General features: G+C 38.8%; 1 protein-coding gene across 1 annotated transcript; it reads right to left on the reverse strand.

Annotated features, from left to right (window-relative positions):
• Positions 1-8,293: 8,293 nt before the first annotated feature.
• On the reverse strand, positions 8,294-15,011 carry rgs4 (regulator of G protein signaling 4). The gene is made up of 5 exons (XM_028587923.1): positions 14,874-15,011; positions 14,461-14,562; positions 12,272-12,336; positions 10,002-10,165; positions 8,294-9,249 (listed from the first exon to the last, which is right to left on the reverse strand). Exons 1-5 carry the CDS (start codon positions 14,915-14,917, stop codon positions 9,007-9,009), a joined length of 618 nt encoding a protein of 205 aa, XP_028443724.1. The 5' UTR covers positions 14,918-15,011; the 3' UTR covers positions 8,294-9,006.
• Positions 15,012-16,024: the final 1,013 nt, after the last annotated feature.

Genomic DNA, 16,024 nt, shown 5'->3' on the forward strand with positions numbered 1-16,024 from the left:
AAAAATGTGATCACTTAATTTTCTTTGTCATTCAACAACAGTTGAGTTTAGTTTCAAAACAAGTTGACTCCACCCCTGAAGCACAGTTTTGGCACCCTCCTGGCAGAAACAATAGGTTTGATAATCATTCTGTTTATGCGCAGGGAAATGACAGGCTGCAAACTGTGTGTGCTGTCTGAATGCATGAGAAGCAGATGAGCTTCACTGCGCACAGAAGTTATTTAACTCAAGAAAAGGAGGGCAGTTATACAGAAAGAACAAAACATTCTCTGTTGTGTCACTGAGATTCACAACTTTCCTCTGAAAAGTTGTCCGTTGCTGCACTGACTGCAACATTCTTTAGTAACTCAAAGTTAGAACTATGCATCAGCTATATTTCCACTTTAGAGGTGCAAATTCCATACAAAGTTACATTAGTGTGTCCTTATAGTGCAAGTCTGTCCTCACCAGGAAAGGGCCCTAACAGTCTTTTGTTTGAAATACTTACATGGAAAACACCTTATGTTTACATACCCAAACAAACAGCCTCTTGCCAATGATGGCATGTCCTCTCAACCTGTTCTCACTCCCAACTGGTAAAATACTGACGCTTGGTCAGTGGCTCTCATCGTTGGATACTGATGCAAAAATCGGCCTTTAGCGTCTGTATGGGCAGCCCGGTCTCATGGCAGTGCGTGATATAGTCACGTTATTGAATCTATTGAGTCGTGGACAGGACACGACAATGTAGTTTTTTTTTTGTGTGGTGATTACTAATTTTAAAGCAGTGTATTTCAATGGGAAGCATATTTCGGGATCACAGAACGATGACGGTAGCCAGTAGTATTGATAAGGCGAAAGTCCGGGCAGGGAGGTTGGTCGGGGTGGTGGAAGGGTCAAACAACACAGGACTTTCACCCACAACACAGGACTTTCACCCAGGAGACCGGGAATCGCGTCCCACGTGTTGCAGTTCTTTTCCTCTTTATTCTCTTCCTAACCACAACCGTCCCGCTGTTGTCGGCGTGTCCCGCGTGTGACGGTTCCTTTCCCTGTTCTTCTTTTCCTAACACAAGTTGTGTGCCCCTGCGCCCGGGGAGTGGCGGCCTGTCCTGTTGTGGCTGGCGTGTGGCGTTTCGTTTGCCCGTTGTTGTGTGCCACTGCGCCTGGGGATGCGCCCAGGGGTCACGTCCCACAGGTGGCCGGTCCGTCCTGTTGTTGTGGCCGGCGTGTGGTGCCTCATTTCCCCGTTGTTGCGTCCCCCAGAGCAGGTTGGAAAATTGTGATCTGTACACGTTCAAAATTTGTGATGTATACACGAAATAAACATCAAAATCTAAGCACGCTTTTATATCTGTATTTTTCTGTGGCATGTCATAAATGATTTGTAAGTATGTATTTTTAAAATAAAAATAACATGATTATTTCACGACCTGGTGTGAGACCGGGTTGGTATGGGACGCGCCGGGCATAGCAGCAGCTCGACAGCGGCGCTGTAAGATGACGTAGTATTAAGAGCAACAACGGTAGAGAGTAGTATGAAAGATCGAAAATCAGCATTAAGAGGTTGGTTGGGGTGGTGGATGGGTCAAACAACACAGGACTTTCACCCAGGAGACCGGGGTTCGTGTCCCGTTCTTGTCACTTAAACATACATTTTGTAACCCCACCCACGATCTTTACTAGCTGTCCTGTTCTTGTGCCACATGTCAGTTAAATGTATGTCCCGACCCAGAGCGTCAAAAAGTGCCGCCAAGAGTCCTGACCTAGCGTGTCTTAATGACGCCATAGGGCTAGACACTAAAGGAGATATTTAGCATCAGTAACCAACGCCAAAGGCACCTGACCAAGTGTTGCTTTTTGACATGCTGGGAGTGAGAATGTGTTGGTCCTCTCCAGAAATACGATGGCATTATACATTCAGTTCAAAACAGGAAGTACTGTAACATGTTTCAACCTGGTTGGGTGCAGGGAGCATCTGATTTCAACAGTGAAGACTAGTTGTCCTGGCTCTAATCAACATACTATATATCACAAAAGTGAGTACACCCCTCACATTTTAGTAAATATTTCATTATCTTTTAATGGGACAACATTGAAGAAATAACACTTTGCTACAATGTGTTAAGTTTACAGCTTGTATAACAGTGTGAATGTGCTGTCCCCTCAAAATAACTCAACACACAGCCATTAATGTCTAAACCGCTGGCAACAAAAGTGAGTACACCCTTATGTTAAATTTCCATTGAGGCAGGCAGATTTTTATATAAAGGCCAGTTATTTCATGGATACAGGATACTATGCATCCTGATAAAGTTCCCTTGGCCTTTGGAATTAAAATAGCCCCACATCATCACATACCCTTCACCATACCTAGAGATTGGCATGGTTTTATTTCAGTTAGCCTTGAGAGATGATCTTATGGAAAGTACCCCATGCCAATCTCTATGTATGGTGAAGTCTATGTGTTTATTTATTTTTTTTATGTCAACAATTGATCAAATGACTACACGTAATGCGTGTAATTCGTAGCCACAGGAATGATTACCCAATTCTGGAGTTCCCCTCATTTTAGCATCTTTAAGCTCATTGTTTTGGTTTTACAGATTGCATCATTGCTGTTTGGTTCAGTCACAGTTCAGTCACCTTATCAACCAGCAGGCTGCTGTTTTCAGAAAAAAAACCCAACCGTATGCTACCTTGCCTACAGCTGGCAAGTTAGGAAATAGTTGAAAGTGGAGCATTTTATTTTGCTGTTAAAGAGACAGCTATTTCCCCTATTGAGTTGCTGGGAGAGCAAAACATAGCTAAAAGGGAGTGAATATTGGACTTAAAGGTTGCTCCATTTGTAGCTTCAGTCCAAAATGTGAATGTTTTTGTACAAATTATAGCTGCTGGCCCCCTCACACCATCTTCCTTACTACTCCTACACTGGTAATTCATTTTAGATGACCGATAAGAATTCACACAACCACCCCCGGCCCCAGTGAATTCATCACTTTCTTATATACTCCTGTCCAAGGACACTGAGGCTGATATACAGCTGTATTCCAGACAGAAGTGTGTGTGTGTGTGTGTGTGTGTGTGTGTGTGTGTGTGTGTGTGTGTGTGTGTGTGTGTGTGTGTGACTCTTCATCAGAGTTTTGCAAAAAATGTCAAATACTGTCACTGCAATCTTCTTCACAGGAGATAAATTCATCAGTAAACTCAGGATGTAACCCATTTTCAGGCCTGCATGGAAAAACTGCTAGTGTACTAATCCACTTGAAGTGCTTGTATAAGAGAGTTGGTGAATTATTAACCCAAGCACTTTTACAAACTTCCCCACTAAATAAGCATCAAGTCATTTTTTATTCTATTTGTGTGCCTTTTTACTAAGCAGCAAAGCAGGCAGACGTGATTAATCGACTGTAAATATTTACACGTTTGCCCTCTCCCCGTCTCTTTAAAGTTAGATTTGCAGAAGATTAGATATAAGCAATTTTATTTACTGTATAGTGCGTCAGGGTCCCAAATATGTTGCCCTTAAATAGGCATTGAGTTAGGCTGTGAGTGTGAATACAGTTGCAGTAAACAGTGGCGGTAAATCGAAACAAATATGCTCTCAGAGTGAACCAGTCTTAGAAAAACAGGAAACCCCAAACTATGAGGACAAATCATAATAAATATTGATACAAAGAAATTCAATTAGGCTTTAAATGAGATTGGAGGTTAAGTCCTGAAAGTGAACAGTAATGAAAAGTACTAAAAACACTGCAAACCACTCTGAGTGGGAACTAACCAGTGCTGGAAGAATTATTCAGATCCTTTACCTAAGTAGAAGTACTAATATCACACTGTAAAAAAACTCTGTTACAAGTAAAAGTCCTGCATTGAAAATGTTACTTAGGTAAATATATAAAAGTATCATCAAGAAAATGTACTTAAGGTTTTAAACGTAAAAGTACTCAATGCTCCTCACGTTTTAAAAATTGGAAACTGTCAAAACAGTTCTGTCAATCAACTTAATGTTTTATCGGAGAATCATTTCAGCTGTATGTAGGCCTGTATATTGTTGGGTTGTTTAATTTATAATAAAACATCGTATTTTATAAACTACATGTGTGGTTTGTGTGCACAAATCTTAATTTGTAAAGTAACTGGTAACTAAAGCTGTCAGATTAATGTAGTGGAGTAAAAAGTACAATATTTCTCTCTGAAATGTAGTCAAGTAGAACTAGAAAGTGACATGAAAAGAAAAGACTCAAGTAAAGTACAAGTACCTCAAATTTATACTTAAAAATATAGTGTGTAGTTTCTGTCTCCCCCATGAGGAATTCTAAGTAATGACAACAAAACAGTTGATTCTAAGTAATGACAAAAAAACTGTTGATACGTGACACAAACAATTGTGCACGCGCCTCCACCCCTTCCTCCACGCAGTTGGTAGTAGCCAAGGAGGACATGGAGGATTAAAAAAATGATGGACTCTTCAGAAGAAGTTATTATCTTCACTAGAGTTTCTGCGCGGGACCGGACTTCACAATCTTCTGAACATAGTCATACTGAGAAATCCAGAGAGAGTTGTGTGGAGCTGATAGTCTTAATTAGTTTTGTAACAACTCATTTGGCAATGGCTTGAATGTCACGGACGTTTATTAATATCAGAAAGTTATGCACTAAAGCTTTAAGTACAAAACATGAGTAAATGTACTTGTAGTTACATTCCACAACTGGAACTAACCCGCTGACAAAAAAATAGGTACCATAGAAAGTTTTGGATTTGAATTGTGTCTTGATGTGAAAAGCTTTCTCGCTTGTGCCCAAATGTCTTCTGGTGTTTATTGAATCCGAATCTGAATGTGGTAATCATTTATAATCTGCAGAAATTACACACTGCATCACTGCCGGAGATTGCAGAGGCCGCCTCATGTCTGCTGATTGTAGATGATTACTGTTTGACTATGAAGAGATGAATGTTACTCATCTCTGAAAGAAAACAAACTCATCTCGTAATCACGAGAGCTTAAAGTTAAAGATTTATTTTTAAAATAGAATGGTGGCGAATGAAGACAACATCTTATCTGTTCAAGAGTTTGACCTTCCAGCTCACAAATCAGAACAATCAGAAGTCACATAAAATGTCTACAAGCCTGAAATTACTTTGGATCAACATATACTGCTACTTCACTTGGAACACCTCACAGTGAACAATGACTTTCCATGATGATTCATACGAACCTGCTGATGGATTTATTTAATTGAGGTTGCTTTCACACCTACCTCGTTTGGTCAGTTTAAAACGAACCCTGGAGCGTTTGGTTGCTTTGTTTGGGGCTGGTGTGAAAGCTCATCAGATCTCCGGCGTGGGTCAAACAAACAAATTCTGGTCCTCTTGAAAACGAGGGTCTCTGTTCGCTTGCAAGTGAACTAGAGTTCGGTCCACTTTAGGTGAGAATGCGATCTGACCCAAATACAGGAAGTGGACCAAAAACGTGTTTACTAGTTTGCAATTTCAATGTTGCACACAATTTACACATATATACGATTTAAGGGATGATACATTTCAGATCCATTAGCTGTTAGTAAAAAATAAGACAAGTGTCGACCAGTTTCGGCTATTTTGTCCAATAAACAAGCGACCACTTTGATGCTCGATGGTGTTTTCAGCCGCCAACGTCTCCTTCCAGGCAGCGCTGCGACCGTTGACTTCAAGGCATCTAACCCTAACCCTAACCCTAACCCTAACCATAACCATTGCCTAATCCTAGTGCCTTCCAAGCAGCGCTGCCTGGAAGGAGACGTTGGTGGCTTAACCCTTGTGTTGTCTTCCCATCAACCTTTTTTTCGACATTTCTGACGCCTTTTTTTCTGTTTTTTTTTTCTTTTTCCAACGTCTTAAATTGTTACATTTTTGTCCACACATTTTCAGTGCTTATTTCTACGTCCCATATTTTGTGATATAAAACAAAAATTGGAAATGGGTCAATTTGACCCAAAGTCAACACAAGGGTTAAAACACCGATAAACCATTTGGATCGTGTGATGTGTGTTTACAGTGTTTGGTGCACTTGACAAAGGGCAATGTGAAAGCAAACCAAACCAAATGAAAAATGCAACAATGTTGCAACTTCACCCCCGTCCACTGAACTATAGGTGTGAAAACTAATCATGCTGGGGACATGGCTAAAAAAGGTCAAAGCATTCTCATGATAGGGTTTGTATGGTATTGTACGAAAACCTACGCACAACAATCTGTATGATATCTTACGATATACAGTACATATAAAGTTAAGTTTATAGGCACCAAAATAACTAGTTAAGATTAGAAAACAAGTTTGTGGTTTGGGTTATATCACCTGTCCCCTTATATATAAATATATACTGTATATGTATTTATGTATTACTTCTCATTGCACATATGCATTACTACATTCCTGTTCAGTTTATTCATTTACAATCATTCACACAGTTGTACACATTTGATATTGTTATATTGTATATATGTCATATATTTAACTTCTGCACTATGTTATCTCTTAGATTGTCTTTTTTCTTTTCTTGCATGATTTTCTTTGATACATATTTGATAAGCATTGTTAAAGGGACTAGATTTTCTTTGCCAATGGCTGCTTGTCTGCACATGACATTAAAGGACTTGACACTTGAATCAAACTAAAAAACAAGACTTACCTAACACAAGTTCTGTTTTTCCAACATTTCATTTTACATATACAGTCACAGAAATTATATAAATAGGGCGACATCATTTAATAAATATCTACATGCCGTATGTAGTTTCCACATCATTACATTACTGTATACATTTTGATAAAACATCTTAGTACCACCATCTTAAAGCCACCAAAATATACAGTATTCAATTAAAGTTAACACTCCATTAAGTACCCTGCACAAAAATTACAGTAATACACATTTGAACAGTTGACTTGCAGCGGAAAAATACATACTTACAAATCATTTATGACATGCCACAGAAAAATACAGATATAAAAGCATGCTTAAAATTCCCACTAGCAGTAGACAAAGCCAACGTTTTGTCAGTTGTTACTATGTTTGTGCTTTGAGATATACAGCAGGTTTTAGATCATAACTTACTTACTTAAGGTGATAAGAACATACACTTGAATATCCATCTGCTGTTGTATAAACATGTGATAAGTAATAAGTGGGAAATTAATAAGAACTTGTTGCAAATGTAAAGCTAATGGGTAACATTGAATTGTGTGTGTAAGTCAACATAATGACCTTAAAGCTTTAGTGCTTAGTTTGTCTCCCCCATGAGGAATTATTAGTAATTACAATAACACCTTCGGCGCATTCACATGATAAAGCCTTCCGTGATTGCACACGCGTCCCCAACCCTCCTCCACGCAGTTGCTAATAGCCAAGGAGGACACAGAGGATTAAAAAAACACAACTCTTCAGAAGAGGTAATAAGCTTCACTCAAATTTCTGCACGTGAAAGTCGCCGGACAACAAAATCTTCTGAACGTAGCCATGCTGAGAAATACAGAGAGAGTTGTGTGGAGCTGATAGTCTTAATCAGCTTTATAGCAACTCATTTGACAATGACTTGAACGTAACAGACATTCATTAATTTCAAAAAGTTACGCACTAAAGCTTTAAGACAGCCAAACCTCACAGCATGGTTCATTTAATGTAGTTACAGAACATTAACAGGCCCGATCACCATCATGATTAAACCCTAGTGTCATCTTTACTTTTATAAAGCTTACCAGTCTTGTTCAAGTTGTTGTTGATTCAAACTAGGGCTGCTTGATTATGGAAAACAATATAATCACGCCTATTTTGGTCAATAGTAAAATCACGATAATTTAACACGATTACTTGTTGACTTCTAGAAAGATGTTACAAGATGACAGTTATTGAACTTAAACAGTGGAAAAAAGTTACATAAATCAACAGTAAAAAAAACACAACTGTGAAATTTTCCTTGATACTTTTCCTATTTAAACTTTATTTTTTTCATTCAGAACACAAGAGAAAATATGAGTTTACTTATAACTAATAATTGTTTTTCTCGATTATTCTGTTTTTGTGATCATTGGGAGCCAAAATCCTAATCACAATTACATTTTGACTAATTGCACAGCCCTACTTCAAACATAAAGAGTTTAAATTGTTACTACTCAAATAATCTATATCCTTGACATTCCACTTCCGGAATTGCTCCAGTCCCACAGGAAATTCCGCTGGATGCATGTATTTTTCGCCGATGTCCGTTTCCTTCCGCTTTTTGTGTTGGAATTCTAAACTCCGGTGGATTTATGTGGACTATGGTTGACTGCTCCTCAGATCTCTGCAGCTAGCTAGACTATTTGTCCAATCTGAGTTTTTTTATGCACAACTATTTTACAGCGGCTCCATGCACAGCTTAGCACCGCCCCAAACCAGAGTACGTTTTTCTACCATCCCGGAATGCTATGTGGACTAGCCAGACCCTCCTCCGCTCCGCAGCGTGTTGATGGTTTGGTAAAGTGAGACTACTACTCAAATGAAATGAATCACACTGTATCAGTGACAACTAGCTCCACTGGCAGTAGGGTTGTTTGAAGGTGTGTCTGTTGGATGGAGGTAGCTTTTGATTGTTTTCTGTTGTGACTATCAATAAAAACCTGGCCATGACTTGAAGAGCAGGTTGTATTGTGTAGTGAAACTGGCAGCAAACATTTAAACATTCTCGTTGGTATATATTGTTCGTTGAAAATGTAAAATATTGAATCACTATCAAGCTTTGTGATTTGGAAAACTACATGAAAAATGACAAAATATTCAAATCAGGCACAAGTGGACATACAGCAGCAACTTCAAACAGATCAACAAAAGATGTCCAGGAATTAATGGCAAGTTTAAAAATAAGTCACATTAACCTTTTAGATCACACTGGTTTTTCTATTCTATAAACACAAAAACAAACCAATATCTACCAATGTTTACCTCGGCATTCATTTTTTTTTTTTTTTTTTTGGCACCTTCTTCAAGTCTTCCATGTGTGCTTGCTGTTTAGGCGCCACCAGCTAACACCTGCCTGTTCTTGGCACAGTCCCAGTTTTTCTTGTTCTTCTCCTGAGCACCGGTGGTCTGTGTCTGACCCAGATCCTGGATCAGTTGGGAGTTGATGAAGCGCCTGTAGGAGTCTCTCTCCATCAAGTTGTAGATCATCTGCTGAGCCTTGTTGAAAGAAGACAGGCAGGCATTCTCCACATTCTGTCTCGTTTCTTCTCTGGTCGCTGCGTCTAGGTTTACCTTCAATGAATGAGAGGAAAGAGACGGATCATAATCTATTTGCATTTTAAGAGCAGGTACTTGTAATTTGACATATATGAAAAAAGGATTGGGTTGACACTCCGGAAAGCAGAGTATTAACTTGTATTGCTCCTCCAAGATCTAAAAAAACTACAGTACATTTTTGGAGCTTGAGGAGTTCACAGAAAACATCAAATTTATGTACTAAAAAAGTAATACGGATTTGATAGAAAAGATAATAAAACTAAACAAAGAGTAAAAATATGAAAAGTCATTGTTATATTGCAAGGACAAGGTTGGGTGAAAGATTGGATCTAAATACCTTTTTTAAATCTGTTTTTTTTCTATTTTTATTAAGAGTAAACCCAAAGGACTGAACTGAGTGTGCCAAATCTAATTCATCCATGCCAATAGCCTGAGTGGTTATTAGCATAGCAGTGTCGTGAGTGAGCATATTATAAATTTGCAGGCATAATCTGCTTCAAGTATTCATTTCATTAAAGGAGATTATGCAGTTGCATTAATACGATTTAGAGTAATGCCTTCAAAGTGTATATATGTCAACATTTTCTCAATTTTCTTCACTTTTTTTCATTTTCTTTTGCTTTAGCCTTTCTATCTAGAATTCTTTCTGGCTCAATACGCTTACTGTTACACTTTTATGGCTATATGTTCCTCATACATTGGTGACCAGGCTCACTGATTGACGTGTTGTGTCATTGTTACCATATGTTTCAGATAAAAGTCCTTACCTCATTAGGAGCATCTGCCTCAACATGTTGCTGGTAGAGCTGCTTGGCTCTGGTTGCCAGCTCGGAAGGTGAACACTTCTTGTAGTCTTCGCAGGCCACCCAGAAGTCCATGTTCTCCTCACTGAACTCTGACCTCAGGAAGTTGCCGAAGACCGTACGACCCTCTAACACAGACAGAAAAAGAGATGTTTTTTTAATATCTAATGCACCTTACAAGAACCATATGTGCACACGTTGGGCAAAGGCTAGTCCATATTGACGACGTTTCATTTCCGGGATTGTTCAGGTGCCACAGGAAATTACATCGGATGTCACTCATTTCAGCTGGGTGTTCAGCTTTCTTTGTGTTGGCATTTTAAAGTCTGGTTGATTTTATGAGGACTATGGCTAACTGCTCCTCAGATGTCTGCAGGGTAAATCAAGACAGCTAGCTAGACTGTTGAATCTGAGTTTTCTCTTGCACGACTAAAACAACCTTTGAACGTACACATGTTCCACCAAAACAAGTTGCCTCCCGAGGCTACTTTGCAGTGGCACCGTTGCTCCGTACAGCGCTTAGCGCCACCAAAGACAATTTTGATTGGTTCAAAGAAATGCCAATAAACCAGAGCATCCTGGAATGCTGTGTGGTCTAGCCAGACCTTCTTCCGCAGCGCTGTGGAGGAAGGTCTGGTAATGCGAGACTAGAAAAGGCTTATTCATGCTGTAACAAAGTATTATTAACCAAGGGTGACAAATGTTGTAATATACTATTATAATAAGAAAATATATCCTTTTATGTACCAGGCAATCAAAATCAGTTGCACCAGTCCAATTTGCCAAAAGCTAACCAAAATGCTGCTATCTACACTGGCCCAATCTGAAAACCATATACTGTCCTAATGGAGTGAGCAATAAGAAAAAGTCACTTCGATTTTGCTTATCATCCTAAGAGAAAATAAGTGCTCAGCAAGCAAAGCCAGGAAGCATGAAAGCGCTGTAATTATACTGAGTTATTACATTTTACCAAGAAAATATATAGATAAATCCTCGCAGCAATAATTGCACACTGTCTATTACAGATACACAAGACTAGTGATTTCCAACCATCTAATCAGTTAATGGAAAAGCACAGTAGAATAGAAAACCGATTCAAGCCTCTGTACAGAAGAAGTTGTATTAATTAACTTCTGCAGCACTACTGCTTCAAATATCCTACATGGCTAAGTGGGCAGATCAGACAGAGGAGGCCCCTTGCGGGTCCAATGAGAGCTGACAGACGACGCCGGGACGGCAGAAGGAGGATGTGACGTTGTTGGAGGTCAGGGGATGAGATCATGGAACAGAGCAGGTCCGAACTCGGCTGGTTCTCCGAAAGGCCATTGCTCCCCTTTTGTGTCCATACACACAGAGTGTAATTCTCAGTGGGCTTATGCACACACACGCACACACACACACAAATATACACTCTGCGCTGGTCTGCACGCCCTGAGGGGCCGTTGAGTAGTGCCTTGAGACACGTAGCAGAAATCTAGAGCATGAGAATGTGTCTGAGAGTGTCTTTTTTGTGTGTGTGTGTGTGTGTGTGTGTGTGTGTGTGTGTGTGTGTGTGTGTGTGTGTGTGTGTGTTTGTATATAGATAAAGACTAAAGACAGCCAAATGTATATACACACCCAGAAGTTAATCAATATGACTTCTAAGACTACTGTGCTTTTCCATTAACTGGTTTGATGGTTGAAAAGCACTTGTATTGGGTACCTAAATAGACAGTATGCAAATATTGCTGCAAAGATGTTTTATTATTTATAAATAAATGTAATAACTCAGTATATATATATATATATATATATATATATATATATATATATATATATATATAAATATATAAAAACACACACACACAACACATCGTCTTTACTACAGTGAATTTACTTAATATTTTGGGCCATACAAAGAGATTTAGCATCACTTTTGAGATTGCCAAAACCATACAGGCAACCATTGGCGAGGAATGTGAGGGTCAGGGCCTTGTCTGATTAAATTCCCATGATTGCAGCACAATCATGTCACAGGAGAATTATCATGTTTATATTTGAGTTTTTTTTTTTTTTTTTTTTTAGGCAACCCTGAGAGAGATTCTGCTGGAAAGCTAATGAGTCAAGCATCCGCCCGACAGCTGTTAGCGGTCAGTGTAATTGGTATCAGACGCTTTGGATTTAAACAGAACCTCAGTAGTGATTGTTTCCGTATACAGGTTGAAAATGTGTGAAAACAATAATGTAATACTCACTTTGACTGTTCATCAAGTGGCTGAAAGACTCCTCCCATTTCTTCACCTCAGACGTAGTAGGCGTGCTAAAACACCGATAAGAGAGGATTTTAATAAAGGTTGCACGGACCTTCTGAGTGGGGAGTTTTAAAGAAACTATTTCAATTGGAAACTATACAGTAATTTACACTTTACAGATACATTAGTGTTCAAGATGTGTCTGATCTGGTTTCAGTCAGGGTTTTGTATAATATTATCACGAGCACCATGTGTTCCCATAGGGAATCTTCTGAGAAAGCATTTATTGTATATTGTTTATATAAATAGGGTTACAAAGGTTATTGTTGTAGCATTACTTCCTCCCTACCACCATGCTGGCTTCCTGTCACTCCACCCAAACAAATAAATAAAAAATAAACTGCATCTGTAATGCTTTGTACTAAGACAGCTTTGTAGGGAGGTTTTTCCTTTTCCTCATCCAATTCTATTACCACTGCATCAATTAACTGATCAATAACAGGAGCAAATTTAATCACACCGGCATGCGTCATCTGACATTTACACAGCACACAATAATACCCTCTTAAAGATTCCACCCCCTCAAACAATAGTGTAAATTATTAACAGCTAAACCCGATTAGGAACGAGTTATCTATAGTCCTATAGCCTATATCACTTACAAAATGCATGTCGCAGCATGTATTTGTGTTGTGAATGGAATGCAAATTACTTGTCTGTTGCTGAACAATTAAACTGAATATTGATTATCTATCAGTGTCTCTAAATGGCAGTCCTTCCAGAAAGAGTTTTTTTGATTGTTGCGGGCAAAAAACCTTGATTATGCGGCACGTTTTCTTAAAAAATGCGATGGAATATGCGGGATATTTATGCAATTTTATGCGCTGAAATTGCGGGAACTTGCAAAAACTGTGGTTTGATGAAAAAGAGAAAAAAAAAAGTGATTTCCCCCAACAATCTGCTTTTCGACGATGTTTTTCAATTTTCTGCTAAGATATGTGACTTTTTTTGCAATGAAAATGCGGGGATTATGAAATCATGCAAGCACCGCATATTTTGCGCGGAAATCAGCAATTTATGCGGTGAAAGTGAGGCGTATTATGCATTGAATTATGCGATCACATAATCGCATTTTTCTGGAGGGACTTTAATGGGTTACGAGTTACTGAAAAGGAAAGATCAGTGTTAATGCCATGCTCATAAAGAACAGGCTGAGGGTAGAATGAGCCCGAAAAAAGACATTAAGTATTCTTAAGCAAATGTAGTTCAATTTCAAAATGCAACAGAAAAGTCAACATGTCAAAGGTATGTCAATGGTGAAGGCTTTATAAATATTCTCCATGGCACCTTGCTGCAATACAATTACACACATGAGAGGAGAAAAGGCGGGGGTTCAAAACAAAACAAGTGCCAGTGAACCAAGAAATTCCAAAATCAAGCAAGAAATTATCCATTTCCCTTTTCAACTGAGTGCGTCATTGCAAGTTCTCTTTGCACAACAACCCATTCATCTCTTTTCTCCTCACCCCTCCGTCTCTCTCCACACAAACCTTACGCAACAACAACAAATCAATATTGAAGGTCTACAGCTTTTTGGCACTATGAAGGGTCTTAAGATTAAAGCCACCAGGGTTAAAGTCTAAGCCCTGTTGCAAGTCGTTTTTGAATTTTTTGTTAAGCCATTGAATTAGTGATTAGTGATAAAGTGTACGTGTCCAAACCTCCAAGTACAAAACCCATTCATATATTTATGAATTTGCCAAACAAGGTGAAAAGACAAGCAGTTAAGTGGTTGATAATTGCTCCTCAAACTCAAAATATTAAAGTCCCCTCCCACAGTGATTTAAGATAGCTATTTAATGAATGAAACACATTCATCGTAAAGCAGTTTTGATCATTTTAATAACTGGCAGGGCTGGAATGTATCTTCCTAGTGGTTGCAAACAAATCATTTTTCCCCTGTGCAGTGCTTCCAGGTGGTAATGCAATTTGCGGATTCCTGGAACATGTAGAATACTTCTTTGAGTATACATGAATGGAGGATTTGCTGCTTTAATCATTCAGTCCTTGTGACTGTGGTTAAAATCTCCCTTCGAGCCCCCGGAGGAGCAGCTTGATGTGACATCTGAAGAATACAAATACACACACTTTAAAACATCCACCAATTGAACCAAAAGATAAGTTACACTGACCTCTCAGCAGCAGCATTCTCCTCATTTTTTGGCTTCTGATCAGCTGCTTGGGGTTCAGGCTTCTGGAGTAAGAAGCTTATTTTATGCTTGATGACTTTGGCACTATGGAGAGATAGTGAGTGAAATGCATTTCAGAAGATGTCCCTTATGTTTTCATTAATAACAGCTGCACAAAGATCCTGCTTGCATGACGTTCTGCATCATGTAAACAAGTGGTAAGCAACTGGTTCCTCTTCTTCTACATTGAACTGTTGTTTTTACAGCATTTACTGGTTTCACTTCAAAACTTCAAAACCATAAAGCCCCTAAAAGTCAGCATCTACACAGTTTCAGATATAAAAAAAAGAGCTACATTTTATTTTAGCAGGAACATAATAAACACTTCTTTTCACCTATAACTAAATTTGTCTTACCTTTTCAAGCATGTCGCAGGAAGAGTTGCAAGTCCTTTACACATGGTGGAATGTCACGGATCCAAAGTCAGAGATGTTGTTGTAAAATGATAACGGCGCCGCCAGGGAGGCAACAGTGTGATTGGGTGCAGAGCTTTCAGTGATACGCGCGTCTCCACCCCCAGCAGTGGTTTTATACCTCCACATAGTGCACACTGACACAGAACTGACCAATCACATCAGAGAGAGAGAGAGAGAGAGAGAGAGAACAGGGAGAGGGGGAGAGTATTTGTGGGAAGTTTACAGCAGATGGGATCATAAGTAACCAACACAAAAGGTGTTTTCCACTGAGGTTTACTGAAGTCATCCCTCACAGAGAGTTCTAGTCTGTGACTGCCAATGCATTCCAGGAGGTATTTGTGGGAAAGTCTTGGAATTTTATTGGTGGACCCACTTTTCCTCAACATCCAGCAGTGAGAGTTTACAGTCCAGCACATAAAAGTTGTACCCCTGAATAACACCCTCTTTGTCCCAGTGTCATACTAATCTGTATACACCGTGGTAAAGTTGGTTTTATATTGGACGTTGGATATTCGACACATTCGAAAAATCTATTATGCAGCTTGCCCTTTCAACCTATTCATGTCAAACCACTTGTGATGAACTCAGCTAACCCCCCTACATATTGCACAAAGCTTCTTTTTTCAAAAAACCCATCCTTTAATTTTTTAAATATTATTTTATGTAAATAAATTCTTTAAATTTATTATGCGGCCTGTCCTTTTGACCTATTCAGGTCAAACCACTTTTGATGAACTCAGCTAACCCCCCTACACATTGCACAAAGCTTTTTTTTTTTAAAAGAAACATCCTTTAATTTTTAAAATATTTTTTAATATAGAAAAATGCCATAAATCTATTATGTGGCCTGACCTTTTGACCTATTCAGATCAAACCACTTTTGGTGAACTCAGCTAACCCCCCTACACATTGCACAAAGCTTTTTTTTTAAAAGAAACATCCTTTAATTTTTAAAATATTTTTTAATATAAAAAAATGCCATAAATCTATTATGTGGCCTGACCTTTTGACCTATTCATTTCAAACCACTTTTGGTGAACTCAGCTAACCCCCCGACACATTGCACAAAGCTTCTTTTTAAAAAAAAAAAA

The sequence above is a fragment of the Perca flavescens genome, chromosome 9 (genome assembly GCF_004354835.1).
Source record: "Perca flavescens isolate YP-PL-M2 chromosome 9, PFLA_1.0, whole genome shotgun sequence".
Lineage (NCBI taxonomy): Eukaryota > Metazoa > Chordata > Actinopteri > Perciformes > Percidae > Perca > Perca flavescens.

What these genes read in the sequence shown, in the direction of transcription:
- rgs4 (XM_028587923.1), bottom strand. Translation starts at nt 14,917, where the DNA reads ATGTGTAAAGGACTTGCAACTCTTCCTGCGACATGCTTGAAAAG. An exon ending in CCTGCGACATGCTTGAAAAG is followed by an intron (nt 14,563 to 14,873) that starts GTAAGACAAATT and finishes ATCTCTCCATAG; the next exon opens with TGCCAAAGTCATCAAGCATA. An exon ending in GAGAATGCTGCTGCTGAGAG is followed by an intron (nt 12,337 to 14,460) that starts GTCAGTGTAACT and finishes TCGGTGTTTTAG; the next exon opens with CACGCCTACTACGTCTGAGG.